We start from the raw sequence: 22107 nt of genomic DNA, 5'->3' as shown, positions 1-22107 counted from the left end.
CAGCTGCAGGAGGGAGGGAGAGAAGGAGGGTGAGCAGGAAGGGGGAGGCAGGCAGGCAGGCAGTGGGGCGGAGCCCCAGGTTGGGGAGGAGCGGGTTTTTCCCGTCTCCCATGAGGTGATTCACGGAGAGATTCCAGACTTTGCAGCCCTCTTGCTCTGCTTCTGAGTAGATACCTCGAGTGGGGCCACTGGACCCAAGGGGGTGCCTTGAGGGTGGTAAGTGGGGTGCCCTGGAGAGCTGGCCAGAGGAGGGAGCAGTGGGTGGCTCCCTGATGCTTTTGGACTTTAGAGTTAGGAGACAGGAGTTGGAGAGTAAGCTGGGAAGAGTGGAGGATGTGGCTGCTGGGGACCTCCCTTGACCTCCCCCAACCCCCCTTCTGAAGTTCCCTCTTCCTGTCCCACACTCTGCCTCTGCTCGAAGTAGGAGACTTCCCTCGCTGAGCTGACTGGCAACGCCCAGCCCTTTTGCTACTCTCTCTCTCTCTTTTCCTGGGTCTTCAGCCACCCAGCTCACACCCGTCTGCTTCCCAATTTTCATGCAGGTCTGCCGCATGTGATGAAAGTGTCTGCTCTCAGGGAAGGCACAGCCATGGCTTCCCCACAGCCCCGGGAGATGGAGGAGGAACTGGTATCTGCTGGCTCTGAGCCAGGTACCTATGGGTGCAAGGTGGAGCGGGGTGGCTGGGAGGAGGGTGGGAGGGGCAGAGACTTGAACCCCCATTCTGCCTTGGAGGGGCTGGGCCTGCGATGATTCTGTTGCGGTGGGAGGGAAGGAAGAGTACTGGGGACGTGCAGGGTAAGTCTGAAAGGTTCTCAGCTCCCGTTGAGACCCTTCAGAACTGTTTGAGGTCGTTGCTTTCCAGAAGTTGAAAACAGACAAAGCTTCGAGATAATGTGGCTCAAACCATGTGTTTGACAGAGGAGGAAACTGAGGCCTAGTGGGGAAATGGTGTGCACCTATGGGTCTGAACCTAGGCCTCCTGGCTCCTTGTCTAGACTCCTCTTTTTTGCGCTGAGCCCAATGAGTGGGTGATAAAGGATCCTATTAGAAGGGCTGTGGCCATGAGTAATTCCAAGGTCTTTTATTTGGCATTGGAATGCCTTATATAGAAGGTAGTTTCTGGTCTTGGGTGGTTTTTTTTTTTTTTTTTTTTTTTTTCCTGTAGCAGATTTACTTCTGTTTGGCTTAGGTCAATAGTAAATTTGCATTCCTGATCACACATTGGATGACAGTGGGGATATCCTGGCTAGGGAGTGCACTTGGCGGGGGTGGGGGGGCAGCAGGGAGGCAGAGGGGAAACTGAGCTGGATAGGACTTACTGCTATGGACAGTAGTACAGTACAGTGTCATGTAAGAAGAGGGGATGACTAGAGTGGGGAGTTGCTGTGTGGACTGCTTGATGTGGGCAGAAGGCATTCATTTATTGGCTCATTTGCTCATTCATTCATTTGATAAGAACGTGTACTAGGTGCAGAGTGGGCAAAGGGAGAAATAGGTGCCAACTGGACCCCTAAATAGCTTTAGCTTATAAGGGAGATTGAACATTTTGGCAATTTGGAAATGGGAAAAGATGTTTCTGGGATGTGTATGGAAAATCAAGGAAGGCTTCATGGAAGAGGTGACAGTTGACTCATACGTAGAAGGGTGCAATTATTCTGAGTTTGTAGGGTGGGAGACGGAGTTCTGCTTCCTGGTTCTTCTGACAGCCCCTAACCCACCCTTTTGGTAGGTGATGCTCGGGCCAAACCTCCTGTCAAACCCAAACCCCGGGCCCTGCCTGCCAAGCCAGCTCTGCCTGCCAAGCCCAGCCTGCTGGTGCCTGTTGGGCCTCGGCCCCCCCGGGGTCCTCTGGCGGAGCTGCCTTCTGCCCGGAAGATGAACATGCTGGCGGGACCCCAGCCCTATGGTGGCAGCAAGCGTCCCCTTCCCTTTGCACCAAGGCCTAGGACTGAGGCCTCTGCTGGAGGAGAAGCCACCCGGGAGACTGGGAAAGAGGAGCCTGGGAAGGAAGAGACGCCCCCCTTGACGCCTCCAGCCCGATGCGCTGCCCCAGGCGGGTGTGCGGAAGGCACCTGCCCCCTTCCGTCCAGCCTCGGAGCGCTTTGCAGCCACCACGGTGGAAGAGATTCTGGCCAAGATGGAACAGCCGAGGAAGGAGGTCCTGGCCAGCCCTGACCGCCTCTGGGGCTCCCGCCTTACTTTTAACCATGATGGCAGCTCAAGATATGGCCCCAGGACCTATGGTGTGGCCACAGGTCCCAGGGATGAGGATGGTGGGACCCTCTCCAGGGGATGGTCCCAGGAGGGGCCAGCCAAGTCTTCTACCGAGTGCCCGGAGGAGCCCAGCAAGACCCCCGAGGAGAGGTGAGAGGTGGAAAGCTGTACGTTTTGTTGCAGCCTGAGGACGAAGTGGGTGGCCCCATCTGGGATTGTGATCTTCACTTTTAGGTTAGTGGTGCTGTGAGCGCCGGCCACCCTGGTCTAAGTCACAGAACATTTCCTGAGCAGAGCAGACGGTGTTATCATTCCTACGCTCTTTTTGCAACGATAATCCTCTTTATAGAGTTGATGCCTGCTTGTAGTAGAGCTCACTTGTACAGTACAGAAGTTTATTCTTAGTTTTCTTTTTTTTTTTTAATGCTGAGAGCAGAACTTTGCCTCACTTAATCCGTAGCCATGCTGTTTAGGGACGAGAATGTTAGACCCATTTTAGAGATGGGGAAACCGAGGCTCAAAATGACTTCCCATGTTCCCTTAGCAAGTGAGGGACAGATCTGGGGTTTGAATTCAGGTCTGTTTGATTCCAGCATGTGCTTTTAAGTGCTAGCTTGTCCTCTGGGTGGAGCAGGGTGCCAGGTGTTGGGGAGTGTGTGTGTGTGCATGCACCTGCGTGTGTGTCAGTTGAGTAGGATGTAGTCTGGCTGTGAGGAGGAGCCTGATGGGAGAGATAAGATGTGAACACACCTTGATGCCAGGACAGCGAGGTAGGAGACTGTCCCGTGTAACATACTTCTCTGGAGTTGGTGCCAGTATAAAGGAAGGCTGACCAGGAGGTGCCCCTTGGGCATTGGGTGGAGGGGGTCTCAGCTACATGGGAGGCCATCCTCAGGGCAGGGAGAGCCAGCTTGAGACACAGTTGGTACCCTCGGTGCTTGGCAGCTCTGCTGGGCTCCTAGGCCCCCACCCCCTCCTGCTGCTGTGAAGGATAGGGCAGAGCTATGGCCCCAGCCTTACCTGTGCTTCCCTGTCCAGCCTGGCTCCTCTCTCACCTGAGTGCCTGGAAGGCAGGGCCTCCTAAACACTTTGTGTCCTAGGCTCCCAGGAGGTCACACCCTGTCCAGGCTGGGTTCCTCCCCTCCCTAGGCTGGGTTCCTCCCCTCCCTCCCTCCAAGCTAAACTTAAGAGGAACAACTTCAACCTTGGAAAATCACTCTTCCCTCTTCCCCTCTCCCTCCCCCTGCCATTCCTCAAGAAGTATTGGCAGGGCAGCGGGACCAGCTGCACTCTCCCCGCTGCAGGAGAACATTAACCCCTTCCCGGCTCAGGGAAGGAGGACTTATCTTTTAGGGAACGAACCATGGAGGGGTCTGGGCAAGTTGGATGCTTTTCTCCAAGGCGCTGGGGGAACTTAACCCTTGACGTGCAGGTGGGGAACAGGCACCATCTCCCGGGCACTTTTCTCTATGGACTGTGTCTCTATCCCCGTGGTCCCAGGCAGGGCTCAGTAGTAAATGCCTATGGGGAGGGGGGACGGTTAACACTATTGACGGCACTTGGGCAGACCCTTGATCAGCTCTCCCCGCATCCATCCTGTAACAGGAGTCTCCATTCTGTGCCTGCATCTCCCGTCTTTCTCCCCTTCTCCCTCACAGGAACTCCTCTTCTGACCTGGCCTTCAACGGGGACCTGGCTCAGCCAGCCAGCTCTGAGCCACCTCCTGACGTGAGTTATCCTCCAGTTACGAGTCAGAACCATGGTATTTTAGAGGCGGAAGGGTCATTTGAGGTCATCTGTTCCACCTCCTGGTAGTTCAGATGGGAAAATGGAGGACGTGGAGGAGACTCGCCCAAGGGCTGGCCCCTGGGACTCAGATTCCTCAACTCCCAGGCCACCTGGTTACCTGTGGTTCAAGCCCTGAGGCTGCTTGCTGTGACCATGACAACGACCACTGATTACCTACTGTGTGCTGGGCATGTCCAGGAATGGTGACTGCCCTAGCTAGTAGGCCGTGTTGGTCCCACTCGGGAGATGAGGACACAGGGCTCCCAGTGGGCTGAGGCAGGGTCTGAAGGGTCTGACTCCAGGGCTCTCCCTGGCTGGGCTGCCTTCTCAGGGTTCAGAGGAGAGGAAAAGCCCCTCCCTGGGGGCTTCCTGTTCCATCCCCTCCTCACAGAGTGCTGGGAGGACGGTCGGCCTGCTTTCCTGAGTAAATGATGTTGAGAATGGCCCTTCTTGCTCACAGAGCCCTGGCTAGCCAGAGGCTATCCTGTCTGCCCCATGGTGGAGCCCTGACTCTTCACTTGTCTATCCCAAAATATCTGCTGAGCAGCCACCCTGATCCGGGTGCCGGGGGAAGCAGCAGAGAACGTAGCACACACCGCCCCTGCTCCCAGGGAGCTCACCTGATGCAGGGAGGCAAATGCAAACACAGGCATCCCTGTGAACCAGCAGATGTGCAGGGCATCAGACGCGCCCTGGGGGCACCTGGGGAGGTCCTGGGATGAGGCTAGTTGGGGAAGACCTTGCAGCGAAGAAGGTGAGGGAGTGAGCTGTGTGGATGTTTGGGGAACAGCATTCTTGGCTGAGGAAACTGCAAGTACGAAGTTCTTGGTAACTTCCCGGCAAGGATGTCTGGATTGTAGTGAGTTGAGAGTTGGGTGGTAGTGGGGACAGAGAGGTGACAGGCTGGTGCCATCGAGGACCTTGACCTTGGCTTGTGTGAGGAGCAGAAGCCATTGAGGGATTGGAGGGCAGGGGTGACATCTGCTGGTTGAGTTGTAAAGAGTTGTCCTGCCCTCTTGGTTGCGGGGAGCCAGGAGCAGCAGCAGGGACCAGTTAGGGGGTGGTTGGAGCAACCCAGGTGAGAGATGCTGGTGGTGGCATGGGCCCTGGAGGTAGCCCGTGGTGCAGATGGTGAGCAGTGGTGGGTGCTGGTTAGAATTTGAAGGGGAAGTGGACAGGATCTGCAGACAGACTGATGTGAGGAGAGAGAGGGTACAGAATCAAGGATGACCCCAGGGCTTCTGCCCTGAACAATCGGAAGGTTACCCTTTCCTGAGAAGGGGACTTACTTCTAAGGGCGAAGCAGGTTTGGGGGAGATCAGAGGAGTTGGCTTCTGGATTTGTTGAGTTGGAGATGCCATGTAGACATCCGAGTGGAAACGTGGGTAGCTGGATACTTGAGTCTGGAGTTCCAGGGACTTGTCAGTGTACAGATGGTAGTTAAGACCGGCTGAGATCACCAAGGGAGTGGGCGAGGGGTGGGAGGGAAGAGGACCGAGGCAGATCTGGGGAGCTAGAAAAAAGCAGGAAAGAGCAGCGGTGAGGTAGGCGGAAATTTGGTGAGGAGGGAGTCCTGGAGGCCAAACGATGCCAGCTTCCAGGACCTGAGGACGGCTGGCGGGGGGCGGGTCAGTGGTCAGACACTGCTGACCAGGCAGGGAAGGTGAGCCTCCAGGACAGGATTTAACTGCAGGAGGTCATGGGTGACCTTGACCAGACCAGTGAGGTGGCAAAGTGAAAAAAGAAGCCTGTCTAGGGGGAGGGGGTTCAGCAGAGAATAGGCGAGAGGAGCTGTGGTGATGGGTCCTGAACCTGGAGCACGTGCTTAAGAAAATGAATGGGGAGAGAGAGGCGGAGTCGACAGCATTGTGTGTGTGTGTGTGTGTGTGTTTTAAGACAGAGGAAATGAGAGCGGTTTGTGTGCTGATGGAAATGATCCAGTAGAGAAGGAAAAATCAGTGATGCAGGACAGAGAGAGGAGCGGCTGACCTGAGCTCTGAGCAAGGACAGCTTGCGTTCGTGACCGGGAGCAGAGGGCTATTGTGCCCATGCAGGCGGTGGGGCTGTAGGCGCAGGGCATGGGCACAGGGCATGGGGGTGCTCTGCGTTCTCGCGGAGGAGGGCCAGGCCTTCAGCTGAGGGAAGACGGGAGGAGGTGTGGTTTGAGGAGCCGAGATGGGCAGCATTCCCCAGGAGGCTGGGGGTGTGTGTAGGAAGGAGGGGGCTGTAGCAGCATTGCTGGCCTCTCTGGGGCCCCACTGAGGGCCCGGGTGGTGGGGCTAGGATGGGACCAGCCATCCTGGTTACATGCTTTTCTCTGGCCACGTGCAGCTGCCCAGGAGCAGTGTTAGGCTAGAGGAGCACTGTGTTTAAACAGATTAAATGACAGGAGAGGGAGGGAGTTGAGGGAGCTGTGTGAAAAAGTGACTTCTGTGGTGGTAGAGAGAGCAGTGAGGGTGGGAGGGGACTAGGGGACCATGGGAGGGAAGGAGGGGTTGAAGTTTAAGGGAGGTGGGGGCATGGAAAGAGGGAGCTGGATGGATGGGGGTGGGAGTGGGCCAGCGGGACACTTGGAAGTAAGATTACGGATGAGCAGCAGTTCCAGGTAAGGACAGAGTCTAGGGTGTGACCCTGGGAGAGGTGGGTCACAGAGATATCGTCCAGGATGGGACGGGTTGACCGTGTGGCTGTTGGAATGACCACAAATTGTAACAGGTAGCACTGGGGAGGGTCGCAGGGAGCCCCACTTTTGAGGGAATGAGGGGTCCAGAGAGGAGGGGCTCCGGGGGGTGTAGCTTAAGGGCGTGAGCTTTAAAAGCAGAGTTTTGCAGAGAGGAGGGAGGGAGGAGGGAATGGAAGTCGGCCTTGAGAAGCAAGCAGGACGCTTCCTGCTGCCCAGACCCCATAGGTGATGATGTGGGAGAAACAGCCTCATTGGAGAGGGCGGCAGGGAAATCGTGACCTCTGGGAGGGCAAAGGTCAGATAGAGTGTGACTCACTTCACTGTCTGGGACAGGCAGAGTGGAGGGGTGAAGGAGTGCCAGGTGCTTCGTGTCCCCAGGGTCCCATAGCACCCATTTTTCCTATCAGTCCTATCCCGAGAGGCCGTGTGCACATCTTATTTAATCCCCACATCTTATTTAATCCTCACCTACGTGTGTGAGAGGGACACTGTAGCCTGGGGTACAGATGGGGAAGCTGAGAGTGGCCCCCATCCAGGAGGGCGTACAGCTTATAAGAGGCGGTGCTGGGGGAGGGGGTGGTTCCAGGCCAGGTGCTTTCACGTCATCCCCCAGTGCCTTTCGCCTGAATGCCAAGGCTGCCTGCCTCCTTGGGTGGTGGTGGGACCTGTGGCTGCACCTGGCACGGTGGAGAGTCCATGCCTGCCCCAGAGCTGCTCCCTGGAGCTAGTCTGGAGCTGCCCTGGGCCTGGAATCCTGCTCTGAGGCAGACTCTCCATACACCCAGACAGCCAGAGCCCCAGTTTTCCCTTTATAGAGCCAGCATTATTGACCCATGAACCATGGACCCTTCGGATATCCTTAGCTGAGCTTTGGGGTGGCTGTGGGTGGGTGGAAGGGTTTGAACCACCTGAAGCTGTCTGAGTGATTCTGTGTGAATAAGGCTATGTGCATTTTGTGGGGAGAGGGCCAAAGGGAGGGGTCTGTGACCGCTACATCATTTCGGGTCCCCTTGCAGCCGTCCTGAGGGCTTCCCTCTGAGCCCGAGTTTCCTCTCTGGAATGAGTGTGAGGCAGCAACTGACCTGGGGTCTGTGTGAGGTCAGCTGGGGTCTCCCCCACTCAGCTGAGTGGTGAGTGATGGCTCTTGACCTTTTTTTGCAGGTTTCCAAGCCCTGGGTCCCCTCAAGCCCAGGCCACGCCTTGGAGAATGGAGGCCCCACCAGCTCAGGCCTCCCCGCAGAAGCCTCAGGCCCGGCCCCGGGGTCTCCCCGTCTTTGCTTACCTGATGAGAGCTCCCCCCATCACTCGCAGCTTCCAGAAGCCCAGAGTCCTGCAAATTCCGGGGCTTCTCCCTGCCTCCCCGAGACTCCGACCCAGGCATCCCCAGCCGTGACCCCACCTGACGAGGGCTCCTGCCACCCCCCTAGTCCAGGGCTCCCTGCTGTGGGAGCCACAGAGGCTTCCAGACCTGGCAGCATCCCCCTCCAGGAGGTCTCAGGGCACCACAGCCCAGAGCAGCCCCCAGCCGCTTTGCCCCAGCCCCTGACGGAGGGGAGTGAGTTTCTGGACCTCGCTCGGACGTTTCCATCTGGCGATGTGGCAGCCAGGGGGGATGAGGACCTCCGTCCCACCAGCCTGGCTCAGCGCAGGTTTTCTGAAGGTGTGCTCCGGCCACCCGGCCAAGACCAGGAGAAGCTGGGGGGCTCGCTGGCTGCCCTGCCCCAAACCCAGGGGAGCCAGTCGGTGCTGGATCGTCCCTTTGGGAGTGGGACAGAGTCCAACTGGAGCTTGTCACAGTCTTTTGAATGGACCTTCCCCACGCGGCCCTCGGGTCTAGGGGTGTGGCGGCTGGACTCCCCGCCCCCCTCCCCCATCACTGAAGCCACTGAGGCCGCGGAGGCTGAGGAGGCTGAGGAGGCTGGTGACTGGGCTGTGTCCAGCAGGGAGGAAGGGGCGTCCCAGCAGGGGCAAGAGGCCCCATCTGCTCCGGAGGGGCCGGGAAGGCCTGGTTCCTGTGTGCAGGCGGATGATCCAGGCATCTCCCCAACCCAAAAGGGCGATGGGGAGAGTCGTCCTGAGTCCCCAGATGTTCCCCTGGAGCCCCTGCCAACAACAGGGGACCCGCCTGTACCAGCCCTGCTGCAGGCAGAGGAGAGGTACGAGGAGCGAGAGCCCCTGGTTGGACAGGAATCCCCACTCTCTCCAGCCACCAGGGAGGCTGCCCTCCCCATCCTGGAACCTGTCCTGGGGCAGCAGCAGCCAGCGCCCCCTGACCAGCCCTGTGTCCTCTTTGCTGACACCCCTGACCCTGGGCAGGCACTGCTTGCCAAGGAGGAGGCCGTGACCCTGGCCCAGGCTGAGACCACCCAACCCAGGACAGAGGTTCTAGACCCCTGTAGGGCATCCCCTGAGCCTGCAGACCCTGAGAGCAGTTCCCGTTGGCTGGATGACCTCCTGGCTTCACCACCACCCAGTGCTGGAGGTGCAAGGCGGGGACCTGCGTCTGAGCTGAAGGATGCACAGACTCCAAGTGCCTGTTCCGAGGTGAGGATGGGACACGGGGTAGGGCTTTGGATGGAAGCCAGGGCTTCGGAGGGCTTCCTTCTTTCAGCATGGATTTTATGTGTTGCGAGCTGGGGATCCATCTGTGAGCAACGCACCTATGGATGTGCCCCTTAGACCTGTACCATCTGGCAGAGCAGAGGGTATGGGGTGATGCTCAGGGTTAAGTGTCAGTTCATACCTGACTCCAGCATCCCTCAGCTGAGTGGTCTTGGGAACATACCTTAACCTTTACTTCAGAGTCCTTTCTTAATAACAGTGCTGGCTGCAGCGCTCGGCACGTACTGAGTGTTCAGTCCATTATTCCGAATGATGTCACGAAGGGCATCAGCATAGCCAGGTAGAGTGTGGGCTCTGGAACCAGACTGCCTGGGCTTGTCTCCTGGCCCTGCTGTCTGTTTGCCCATGTGTGACCTTGAACAAGTGACTTTTCTGCCTGTGCCTCAGTTTCTACATCTGTAAAATGGGGAGAACCATGATGCGCTCTACTTTGTAGCGTGATGGCGAGGACTAAATGAGCTCAGTACCTGTGAAGTACTAAGAATAGCGCCTGGCTCATCACGGTGCTTGGTGAGTGCTGGCTTTTATGACTGCTGTTACTGTTGTGCTCAGACTTGCCTTTGTAGACAGGCAGCCGTGGCCCAGAGGAGGCAGAGCCTTGTGCAAGGTTACCCAGCAAGTTGGTGCCTCGGCCGGGGCCGGAGTGCCAGTTCCCGGGGCCAGTGCCCCTTCTCCTACCAGGCTGCCTCAGAATCTCAGGGCTGGGGTCCAGGTGGCCTTTGAAATGTATTTTTTCCAGCCCAGCCTCGGCTGGTAGGGGTGGGACTGGAAGAAAGGAGGAGCCAGGGGCCTCTGGGGGCGGAGAGGGTGGAGGGGGAGGTGCAGGAAGGAGTTAAGACCAAGCTGGCTCCTGCAGTAGGTGTGTCTGTCCCGGGATTTGGGTGACTCAACTGGCTTCTGGGCGGGGCAGCTGAGCCGCAGCTGCTCTGGAGGGAGCGGGGCCAGGGCGAGCGGGAGCCAGAGCCCGAGCCAGAGCCGTCGGACAGGTCCGGGCGAGGGGAGCAGCGCAGTCCCATCCTGGCTCCTGCCGCACCCAAAAGCCTGGGGCGAGCAGGGGGCAGGAGCCATGGCCCAGCCTGGGGACAGGGAGCCCAGTATGTCTGTCCTGGAGAGGCTGCTGGCCAACGCGGCGCTGCGGGATGAGGCTGGCCGGCTCCGCAGCCCTGAGCCCAGGGCTTCCCCTCCCACAGCAGTGAGTCAGGGAGTACAGGGTGGGGTGCCGGGAGCCCTGGCTGGGTCTTTCCCCTGTGCCGGAGGAGGCTGTGCCTTCTGCCTCCCCGTGAGGACTGAAAGAGAGGTCTTGCTGGGGAAGCCTAGGCAGAAGGCTGCTTTCCTTAGGGAGGAAGGGGCTGGGAGCTCTGGGGCTTGAAGGGCTGGGGTGGTGTTGGAACTCTGCCTTGGAAAGGAGGTTGTGGAGGGGCTCTGAGTCTCCATCTCTCCTGACTGGAAGTGTACTCCCACATCCGTGTGAAGACCACTCTCCAGACAGCCTTTCTCCTGGCGGTGAGCCAGGTGTTGCCCGAGGGCTGTAAACATGACCATGGGGTCATCGATTGAGTGTCCAGGGCATGCCAGACGCTATACTGAGTACTTGGTTTAAATGACTTTGTTTAACCCTCCTGTACGACCCCATGTAGTAGGAGTTATTCCCATTTATGGCTGAGGACCCTGAGGCCCAGAGTGGTTAAGTGTTTTGCCCAAGATCACACAGCTGGGATCCAAATCCAAGCTTTCTGTAGCCAAAGTGAGGCTCTTGGGCATGAGGCAGTACTTACTCTCATTCTGGATTGATTCCCATCCTGATTGACTTCAAGCATTGTTTCTTTGTCCCTCTCTTTTTTCTGATTCCTAGGGACTCCTTGGCTGGGCCCAAAAAGACCTGCAGAGTGAATTTGGGATCACAGCCGACTCACATTCCAGCAGTTTTAGTCCTTCCGGCTGGTCCCAAGACACCTGTCAGGACTATGGCCTTGGGGGTGTGAGTCCTAGAGGGGACCGGGGCCTTGGAGAAAGGGACTGGACCAGCAAGTGTGGGCAAGGAGCTGGGGAGGGGAGCTCCAGGGAGTGGGCCAGCCGGTGTGGCATCGGCCAGGAGGAGGTGGAGGTCGGCAGCCAAGATGGGAGTGAAGTGTCTGCCCCAGGGGTGCTCAAGGCCCAGGACTGGCTGATTGGAAAGCCAGCCCAGCTCGGCACTCCACAGAGCCCGGAGGTGGATGTTCAGGACTGGGAGTTCAGAAAGAGGGATTCCCAGGGCACCTACTCCAGCCGGGATGCCGAACTCCAGGACCAGGAATTTGGGAAGAGAGATTCTCTGGGTACTTACAGCAGTCGGGATGCAAGCCTTCAGGACTGGGAATTTGGGAAGAGGGATTCTCTGGGTGCTTATGCCAGCCGGGATACCAATGAGCAGAGCCAGGACTTGGGGAAGAAGGACCAGCTGGGGAGGTACAGCAGCCAGGATGCAGGCGAGCAGGACCAGGAGTTTGGGAAGAGTGATTCTTCACTGAGCACCTACAGCAGCCGGGGCACAGAGCAGCCGGACCAGGATTTCGGGAAAAGTGCCTGGATGAGGGACTACAGCAGCAGTGGCAGCTCCATGGCCCTCAGCTCCCAGGACAGAGGGTTTGGGATAAGAGCCCTGAGCGCCGGGTTCAGCCCCGAGGAAGCCCAACAGCAGGACCAAGAGTTTGAGAAGAAGGTCCCGAGTGGTGGAGACAGCCTGGGTGAAGCCAGCAGAGATACAAGCTGGCCTGAAAAGACTGAGTCTGGGGGCTTATTCAGTCCCAGCAGCCCCCAGTTGCAGGATGGGGCACTGGGACAGAGAGACCAGAGCAGCTGGCAAGGTGGTGATGCCCACCAGGAGGTTGGAGGGCTGCAGGGAAGACAGCAGGCAGGGGGCGGGAGCCCAGGTGATGCTGACCAGGAGGACCGGGACGTGGGCCAGCGAGGCTGGGCCGGAGACTTCAGCCTCGGTGTTGTCCCCAAGCCAGAGGCAGCCTTCAGCCCAGGGCAGCGGGACTGGAGCAGCGATTTCTGTGCGGAGGCTGCTGAGAAGAGCCGTCATTTTGGCATTATTGGTGACGACAGAGTGAGCGGTGCTGGCCTGAGCCCTTCTGGCAAGACGGGAGGTGGCCACTTTGTGCCTCCTAAGGAGACCCGGGCCGGGACCATGGACTGGGCTGACCAGCTGGGCCTGAGGAACTTGGAAGTGTCCAGCTGTGTGGTTTCTGGGGGCTCGAGTGAAGCCAGGGAGGATGCCGTGGGACAGAGGAGCTGGGCGGACAAGCTGGGCTTGAGAGATGTGGAGCTGCCTGGCCGTTTGGAGACTGGAGGGTCCGAGGAGCCCAGGGGGATTGGAGCTGGGGAGAAGGACTGGACTTCTGAGGTTGGGGTGAGGGGCAGAGACTTGGCTGGAGTGGCAGAGGTAGGAGGCCACAGCCAGGCCAGAGAGAGTGGCGTGGGGCAGACCGACTGGTCGGGCCTGGAGGCAGGAGAGTTCCTGAAATCAAGGGAGCGTGGGGTGGGTCAGGCAGACTGGACACCTGACCCGGGGCTGAGAAACAGGGAGCTCGGGGCGGGCCAGGTGGACTGGGGCGACAATCTGGGCCTGAGGAATTTGGAGGTGCCCTGTGACTTAGAGTCTGAGGGTTCTCGGGGGCTGCGGGAATGTGGAGTGGGGCAGATGGACTGGACCCAGGACCGAGGGCTCCGGAATGTGGAGCTCTCGGGGGTCCCGAGTGAAGCCAGGGAGCGTGGGGTGGGAGAGGTCAGCCAGTGCCCAGACCCAGGCCTGAGGATCAATGGCATCTTGTCCCCGGGCCTGGAGGTCAGAGACCCCTCAGAGGCCAGGGAGCTGGGAGTTGGTGAGACAAGTGGGCCAGAGACCCAGAGCAGAGACAACTCCTTGCTTTCCTTGGAGATGTGCCCTGAAGAGTCCGAAATGGAGACAGAAGAAGCCCCTGACTTCGGAGCCAGGTAAGGAAGCACCATCCAGTGCGGGAGGAATGGCGTCCTTGCTGTCTGGAACTTGCAGCCTTTCTAAGGCAGATAGAAACTGCTTTCCTCCAGGGCCTTCTGGTGTTTGGACACTTGAGATGGTTTGGACTGGATTTTTTACTTTTTTTTTTCTGATTGAACTATGACACCCATACAGGTGAGTTCCTATTTTGAATGATGAATGTGATGGTGGAGGTGTGACTTTTGCAACCTACGCTTTAGGCTCCTGTGGTGGTTTTGTGTTGTGACTCTGCTGGAGGAGGTGGCATAGGTCCTGTCTTTGGACGGTTTCTAGTGGGTTCCACTCTCATGGCTGTTCCCCAGGCCTCGCATTCCTAAAGCCACAGGTGCTTGGAGGCCAGAGAACATGGATGTTTTCCTAGGCCTGGGAAGGAGGACTCCGCCTCTTCCTGGCCTGAGCTCTCCAGGTCTGGGTGGAGTGGGCAGTTGCCCTCACTTGTTTCTCACGGAGAGTCGGAGCTCAGTGCTTCTTGCCTGTTCTATCTTAAGGTCCAGAAAAGCATCACTTTAAGAATCTAAGGGCATTAGGACCTGGCTCCTGGCCCCATGACCTTGACCTTCCTGCACAGAATTGCTGCAAAAGAACTTTCCAAAAAACCAAACTGGTAGTTTTATAAGGCAACCACAATCTGTCTCTGAGATTTTTCTGCTCTAAATCGAAGTGGGGTGATTTCGCACCTGGGAAGGGTGCTAAAAAGCCATTGCATCTATTTTGCTAACATTTCCATCCATTGAGATTTGGCTTGATTCTCTCGACTGAGTGGCAGGTTTGACCTTGTTCAACCCTGGAGCTTCTCACTGGCCATGTGGGGAAGAAGGTGGTAGGGGGTGTTGGGTGGGAGCTGTGTTATAAGTGGAAGGGGCTGATGGTAGTGGGAGGGGACAGGAGGGACCAAGAAGGGCCTCGAGGGAATTGGTGGGGCTTTGGAGGGGTCGAGAGAGGCATTTGGAGTTGAGGAGGAGGGAGAGAGCCTGGGGCCAGGGGACCATTTTTGGGGCTCAGGTGCTAAGGGGAGACAGCAGGGAAGGGAATGAGTGCCACGGACTAGGAGTCCAGAGGCTTCTGGATTCTGGCCCAGTTTGACCCTCTCTGAGCTGCAGCTTTCCTGGTGGGGGGCTCCCTGTGGTTGCTTCTTCGGATTCCTCTTCCCGGGGCTGTCGGAATTCCATGGTCGCCAGGGCTCAGCTGCGCACCTCCTCTCGTTGACCTTCACACCTGTCCTGAGAAGCAGGAAAGGGAATTTTGTCATCTCCAGTTTGCAGGTCGAGGGGTGGTGTGACCCGCTTAAGGTCACAGAGTCAGCAGTGCCTCTTTCTGACGTCTGTGTCTTAAATGCATTCAAGACTCTTAGACTGCCAAGCAACGGGAACCGCAGCCCTCCGCCTTTCCCTGAAGACTGGGGTGGCCCTTGAGAGGGGGGAAAGTGAGAGTATCTCCCCTTGTTTGGGATGGAGGGAGAGGCCAGCGGGGGGGCTGGGCTGGGGAAGGGGAGGGTACTGGGAGAAGCCTGCAGTCCTCCGCACTCTGCTGTCTGAGCTTTGGTCTCCATCACACCTTTAAGACACTTGGGTTTTTCCGGCCGGGTTATGCATTTGGAAAATGCCGTGTACTCTGTGGGCCTACAGGAGACTTGGGGAGTATGGGTATTATCACGTGAAAACACAGGAGTCAGGAAACCTGTTTCCCTTTCTCTAACCTATGTTTCTCAAGCTTATTTAACTAATACCCAAGGGGCTAGTGTTCTGAGCATCTGACTTAGGGAAATTCTACCCTCTGGAAAGTTGCTCTTTAGAGGAAATTTTGGAGGTTCCCTTGGTAACGAGAAGTCCTTGAGGACAGCTCAGCTGGCTGGCTGAGGGCCCACCTGCTAGGTTTGGGTACTGATTCCGCACGCCACCTCTGTGCCCTTGGGCAGGTTCCTCCTCCGCTCAGCCCTCTTAGTTTTCATCTGTAAATGGGAGTAATGGACTCCCGAGACTCCTGGGGTTCTTGGGCTAGAAGTTCACATACAGGAAGTGATAGAAATTGCCCAGCACCTGGTAATCACTGACCAAACGCTTACCTCTAGCATTTATATCTGTTTTGCAAGTGTGGATGGATGTGAGCTGTCCAAAAAGTGAGGCCCTGGGAGACATTTTGGTGATTGTCCTGTCCCCTGCTGGTGGTCATTGGCTGGACCACTGTCCATACGGCTGTGACAAGAGCAGTGTGGGGAGAACTCGGCCCCTCATCTGTGTCTAGGTGCCTTGTCCTGGAGGGAGTGGGGCTCCTGGGTCCCCTGTGAGCTGGTGCACTGCCCTCTCCTCTCTCTGGCCTCCTGGTCATCTCCTGCCCCTGCCTCTGGGCCCTAGCGATGCAGAAAGAGGATTTCCTCTCAGTCATTTTTGGGGTGGGGGGGAATCTTCACGGAATCTGAGAGGACCCTCTGGGCTCCTGAGGCCAGCTCCCTCATTCCATGGGTGGGGAAACTGAGGCTGAGAGAGGCAGCATGACTTTCTCAAGGCCCCACAACTTGTGAATGTGGGCCCTTCCCGTTCCCTCGGGCCCCAGTCCTGTGGTCATCTCCCTGGGCCCTCTTTCTGGCTCTCTAGGGTCAAGGTCAGCTGCTGCCCCTTGAGACATATCATTCTGGCTTCAGTCCTGCCTTCTCTTGTTGGGTCTTGGTACATTGAACCCCAGGAAACTGATTTTTTGTGGATCTACCACCTGCCGGTCCCCATGTTTGCACCTGGAGTGGCAATGGGGGTGGGTGGGGATGGATAGAGTCCTGGCCCTCAGGATCCTCAGAATCCAGTTGGGTAGGGCATAGAGATGGTATAAGATGAGACAAGTTCTCAGGTCAGGATCCTGTGTTGAGGGTAATGATGATTATCCTAAAATTTTATGAAGGGCTGCCTATGTGCTGGGTGCATATTTCTGTCAATAAACCCAGCAAGGTACAGGTACTTATGTTGTCCCCATTTTACAGATGAAGAAACTGAGACTCAGAGTGGATGAGTAACTTTGCTGAGGCCCCAGGCATGGGATGCAGCCCATACCCGTATTGGGGTGGGCAGTGTTCGGGGCAGATTCCTGACCTGCTTCCCTGCCAGGGACAGGCTCAGGTTAGGTTTTCTGGGTGTTCTCCTGAGATGAGCAGAGGGTGGGTGAGGGGTTTAGATAGGTCGCAGGGAGGGTGTACACTGCATCCCCAGTGCTTCCCTCCCCTGCCCCACGGCCACCCCCAGAGCCCACAGAACTCCCCCACTGCCCTCTGCCCACGGGGCGCAGGGCCAGGTCTCGCTCTGGAAGTGGATCTTTCCATCCACCCATCCGCTGTTTCACATCCCCTTAGCTCTCAGGGGCCTGCCCTCGACCTCCTCTCTGCCTCACCCCTGGGAGAGGCTTTGGGTAGGGCCTTCTCAGGCTGGGTGGGTGGGGTGCTGCCGCCGCCCCCTCCCTCCCCAGCCTCCCTGATTTTAAGCAGCGGGGTGAGCTGGTTTTGGCCCCCATCCAGGGCTGCTCCTGATTCCCCTGTACTTCTGCTGCTGCCTCCGCCTCCTCCCTCCTTCCCTCCCTCCCTCCCTCCCTAGACCGCTTTAATTTCCATCTGTCAGCAGCTTGTGGAAGGACAGACTGACACACACTCCCTCCTGCCCTCCCCCTCTTCCGCCCTGGTACTGAGTCACCTGCCTCACTCTCTTCCCCTCCAATCCTGGGAACTTGTGGCCTGGCTTCCGGGAGCTGCCCTGCCTGCCTTTCCCACGCCTGGTGTGCACGGGGTGTGTGTGTGTGTCTGTGTTGGGTGTGACTCTGCTGTGCTTGTGGTGGGGGTAGGCACGAGGTGCATGTCACGGGAGTAACAGAGGAGCAGTGCACTTCGCTGCATGGGATGTGCTGTGTGTATGTGCAGGTGTCTGTGTATTTCAGGGGGCAGCTGGACCACACAAGCTCCAGGTGTGAGGTCTGTGAGCCAGTGAGGGTGTGGTGTGCCTGGTGCGTTCGTGTTGTGTTTTGAGGGAGCAGCGGGCAGAAGATGCAGATGCTGCGTTGAGGTGCAAGTGACCCAGCTTCTCATTCCCTAGGCAAGCATTTGCTCAGTCCTGCTCCTGGCCACGCCTGGGGCCATGTGCTGGTGCTCAGTCCTGCTCCTGGCCACGCCTGGGGCCAAGTGCTGGGGTGCTCAGTCCTGCTCCTGGCCATGCCTGGGGCCACGTGCTGGTGCTCAGTCCTGCTCCTGGCCACGCCTGGGGCCACGTGCTGGGGTGCTCAGTCCTGCTTCTGGCCATGCCTGGGGCCAATTGCTGGGGGCACCAGGGTAACAGGGGGCCCTGTTTTTGCCCTCAAGTTGCTCACAGATGGGCAGTGGGGACAGAGAGCCGCAGACTCTGAGGCACAGGTAGGGCCCAGGGCTTGCAGGGAAGGGGAGGGCGGTGGCCGGGGATGGGGAGCTGGCCAGCTCCAGGGGAGGCCTTGAGCTGCAGGGAGAGTGAGTGGAGCGGGAGCTCTCTGGGCAGGAGCAGCTTGTCCAGGTACACAGCCTTCTGCAAGGGCGGGTCTTCTGTGAGACTGGGGCACCGGGGGTGACGTGGAGGGTGGGGGCTGAAGGGGCTGGATGGGCAGATGGGCCAGTACCTGGCTCATCCCGAGAAGTGTGACTGCCCAGGCAGGTGCCCCTGGAGGGGCGGGCGGACAGCGTCGGCAGCAGTGACGGCAGCGGTGAGAACAGCTGTTACTTAGGCGCACATACTGTGTGCCGGGCACTGTGCTCCATGCTTTAGAGTCTCATATCACTCCCCCGATGCGTCTGTAAAATTAGAAGACCCCGAGGCTTTTAAGGGTGGGAGGCCTCACCCGAGGTCTCAGTAAGTGGTGCACTGGGATTTGAAGCCGCCAGGCTGGCCCAGGTCGGGCCTTCTGTGCAGCGCTGTGTGAGCCCCTGACTGAGTCCTTCCTGAAGGAGTCTGGGAAAAGCACGCAGAGATCCGGGGGCAGGGAGGGGAGAGGCTGGGGAAAGTGCACTGTGAAGGGGGGCTTCGGAGGAGGGAGACACAGCCTCCGTGACCTTGTCCTGGGGTCTGTCTCGTTTGCAGCTCCGGCGGGTGCCCGGCCCGCTCCCCGCCCCCCGGCTCCCAGGGCCTGCTGGACCAGATGCTGGCCGCCAGCAGCTCCAAGACAGCTGCCCGCCTGGAGTCTGCAGCCCCAGGCCCCAGGGGCCTGTTGGAGGAGGAAGGGGCCGCAGCAGGTGCTGACCAAGGGCAGACCCCGGAGCCTGGCAGGGACCCTCCGTCCTCCTGGAGGCCCCAGCCTGACGGTGAAGCCAGCCGGACGGAAGAGGTGGACGGCACCTGGGGCCAGGCCGGGGCCGGGCAGAGCTTGCGGGGCCCGACGCCGCCCCCACGCCCCGCTCCCACCAGCTCCCTCAGTCAGGATTTCTCCTTCATTGAGGTCAGTGGGTGCACTGTCGTCGGGGGTATGTGGGTGGTGGAGCCAGAGCCTCATCCCTGGGTCCTCCCTCATCTGCGTGGACCCCGAGTGGTCTCAGTCCGGGAGGCAGAAAGCAGGAAGCTCATGGCCCGTGGCTCTCAGGGGCTCCCGTGGGATGGGGCAGGACCATGACGGTGAAGGCAGCAGTGTTGCCATTGTCTTGAGCAGGACACTGAGATCCTTGACAGTGCCATGTATCGGAGCCGTGCCAACCTGGGACGCAAGCGTGGGCACAGGGCCCCGGCCATTCGCCCTGGGGGGACGCTGGGCCTGTCGGAGGCAGCAGAGTCGGATGCAAGGCTGTTCCAGGACTCTACGGGTAGGACCAGGGTATCGTGTGATGACATCTATGTCGACGTCTGGGGGTGGTGCAGGAGCGGGGGGGTCTGCGGTTGCTGCCCGTGCTGAGCCCCTCTCCGGGCCCTCGCAGAACCACGGGCTTCGCGAGTGCCATCTTCAGACGAGGAGGTGGTGGAGGAGCCTCAGAACCGCCGGACACGAATGACCAAGGGGCTGAAAGTCAACCTCTTTCCTGGCCTGAGCCCTTCAGCCCTGAAGGTACCATCTGATCATGCGGCAAACACATCTGGCCAGTAACCACCACATGTCCAGCCTGTCTTCTCTCCATCCATCTACTCGTCCCCCAGCCCCCTTCTTCCTGTTCTTTGTCTCATTCTGTTCTCCCTGTGCTGGGCGTTAAGTGGGATGGAAGGAGAAACAAGGCATGTTTACGTCCCAGAACCTCACGGGGTAGTGAGGGATGTGGGCCATGCCATCATTAGCTCTGGTGAAGGGAGAACTTTAGGTGTCACTGGGAGGTCCAGCTAAGAGGCAGGCCCTCTCAGAGATTGAGAGAGACGTTATTTTGTAGCAGTAGGGTGCTGGGGATGGGAGGGGAGATTGGGGAAGGCCTCATGTAAGCATTTGATCATGGCTTTGAGGCGAGCATTGGAGCTGGCTGTGGACGATGGGATGGTAGGGAGGCATTCCAGGCAGAGGGAACAGAATGAGTGGAGGCACAGGGGTGGGAAGTCCCCACTGGCTTTTTTCAGCCCGGTTAGTCTGGATTCAATTCAGCAGCATCTTCTGAGGGCCTGCTGTGTGCAGGGTGTGGCTCAGCTCTTGGGGGAAGCTCATCTCTAAGTGACTTCCCACCCACCGGGGTGAAAGGACCGTTGAGGGGTCTGAGCCTGATTCCCCAGATGGCATACCCTGGGGAGAAGGCCTGGCCTCCTGTGGAGCCTCCTGCCTGCCTCCCTCCAACATCTGTCTACACCTGGGCTTGTCTCTTAGGCCAAGCTGCGCTCCCGGAACCGCTCAGCTGATGAGGGGGAACCGACAGAGAGCAAGTCGAGCCAGAAGGAGTCCGCGATCCATCGCTCCAAGTCCTGCAAGGTCCCAGGGCTGGGAAAGCCCCTGGCGGTACCTCCCAAGCCAGAGAAATCCTCAGGGTAGGTCGCCTAATTATTGGACATTAACTGGCCTCACTGTGTTAGCCTTAAAAGGAAACCCTGCTTTACAGAAGAGGAAAACTGAGGCTTCGAGGTGGTTGACAGGCCCCAAATCAACTCTTCATTTGATTTCAGAGTTCTGATCTCCAAGCCCCAGGCGACCTCTCCTGGTGGGAGGGGTGTTTCTGTCCCTACCATTCCCTTATGACCTTTGCCCTCTGCCTTCTAGGTCAGAAGGATCCTCGCCCAACTGGCTGCAAGCCCTGAAGCTAAAGAAGAAGAAGGTCTGAGGAGTTGCAGAGGTGAGGGCAGGAGCCTGCGCTTGGGCCACTGTGGGGTTGGGAGCGGGCTCAGGGCTGAGTCTGGCCTGTCCTGGAGGACTCAGGAGGCCCCAGACCCACATCTAGCCCTCAGCTCTCCATCCCTCTTCTCTGCGAGGCTGGAAGTAGGCAGGTGAAGCCCACCTCCAGAGCCTTGCTGGGTCCCCTGGCTTCCTCTAGCTTTTGCCCACAGAGCAGGGTGTGCTCTGGCTTGGGAAGGACGAGGAGGAGGAGGAGGAGGAGGAGGAGGGCGTCCATCCCCTGCCTTCCTTCCTGGGCTCAAGGATGGTCCCCCATGCCCCATGGCTTGCCTGAGTGTGGTCTGCTCGCCCTTCTGGTTCTGGGACCCCTGGGGGCACTCACGAGGTTCAAGGTCCTCAGCACACCCTTTGTCACACTGGCTCCACTAGGGGAGCAAGGCTGGATGGGGGTGGGGGGCACTGAAGCAACTCCTCAACCCCTGAGTCTCCTCCCGACCTCTTCTCTTCCCTCCCGTTGCAGGTCCTTCCCGTCTGGCAGTCTCAGGCAGTGCCCGTCCCTGTGGGGTCCCCGGCCAGGAGGCGGCTGAGCCCCACCATGCCCCAGACTGCAGCCTCTGCTCCTCCACCTCTGAGGGGCGTCTGGGGAGGCACAGTTATGCACTTTGTATCACCTTCCCGACTCTCCCCACACCTCCCCTCCCAACCAGTCTTTAGTGGTCGAAGGTTTGGTCCCTCCCTCACTCTCTTCCCGCCTCCCTCTCTGCTTCCTCCTCCAGCCTCCCTTGGGTTTTCTTTTGATACCAGTTTATAGCATTTTTTATAAAAGCCTTTGATTTTTTTGTAATGGGTGGAGCCCAGCCCCACCCCAGGTCTCCCTCCGCCCTGCCAGGTGCCCCACAGAGGCCAATGACATTTTGCCACTTGAAACAATAAAATTTTTTGGGAATTGGTGCTGCCCAGGTTGTGGTGTGAGATCATGGTGCTGCGTCCCCCTGGGGAAGTGCTGGCTCCTGCCCTGGCCCACTGGGAACTTGCTCTGATAGCGAATGTGTCACTGCCCTTGCATAGCCTGGGCTCAGGGTCCCTGAGGAGGGTATATTGGTTATAAGAGGCTGATTGCTGACACAGACAACCCCCAAATCTCCGTAGCTTATCACACAAAGATTTACATTCCATTCATTGCTCCGTGAGGTTGGTTAGTGGTGGGGACGCTCTGCACCTTATTGTCGTTCAGAACCCAGGTTCCTTCGCTGTTGTGGCTCAGTCATCTGCAGGGGTCCTGGGGTCTGCAGCATCCCCTGGAGAGAGGGGTAGGGCCCTGGGGGAGGCCTGTAGTCCACTGGCCAGGATCCAGCTCATGCCCCTTGCTAACTAACTGCAGGGGAGACTGGGAAATGTAGTTCAGATGTGTGGCCAGAGGGAGAGGACCCAGTATTGGTAAAAATTCAAACTTTTCATCAGAGGCTTGGTTTCTGTGATCCCTAAGGGTCCTTTGAACCCAAGCATTCTAGAATGCCCCCTGGGCTCTGGCCTTTCCCACCTCAGCCCCTGACCACTGGCATC

At 58.3% G+C, this 22107-nt stretch overlaps 1 protein-coding gene across 1 annotated transcript; it reads left to right on the top strand.

Moving 5' to 3' along the window:
- Nucleotides 1-75: 75 nt before the first annotated feature.
- TNKS1BP1 (tankyrase 1 binding protein 1) lies at nucleotides 76-21503 on the top strand. Its single transcript, XM_032488697.1, is given in 13 exon segments — nucleotides 76-216; nucleotides 543-650; nucleotides 1731-2056; nucleotides 2058-2365; nucleotides 3874-3943; nucleotides 7848-9230; nucleotides 11161-13283; nucleotides 18399-18753; nucleotides 18961-19111; nucleotides 19223-19350; nucleotides 20086-20243; nucleotides 20473-20545; nucleotides 21065-21503. Coding segments are annotated over 11 exon segments (5157 nt in total). The 5' UTR covers nucleotides 76-216; nucleotides 543-556; the 3' UTR covers nucleotides 20534-20545; nucleotides 21065-21503.
- The last annotated feature ends 604 nt before the right edge of the window (nucleotides 21504-22107 follow it).

Source organism: Camelus ferus, chromosome 10, assembly GCF_009834535.1.
Source record: "Camelus ferus isolate YT-003-E chromosome 10, BCGSAC_Cfer_1.0, whole genome shotgun sequence".
In the NCBI taxonomy this organism is placed as follows: domain Eukaryota; kingdom Metazoa; phylum Chordata; class Mammalia; order Artiodactyla; family Camelidae; genus Camelus; species Camelus ferus.
Note: the sequence above shows the minus strand (reverse complement) of the source record. Positions and strands in the feature narration are given on the sequence as shown.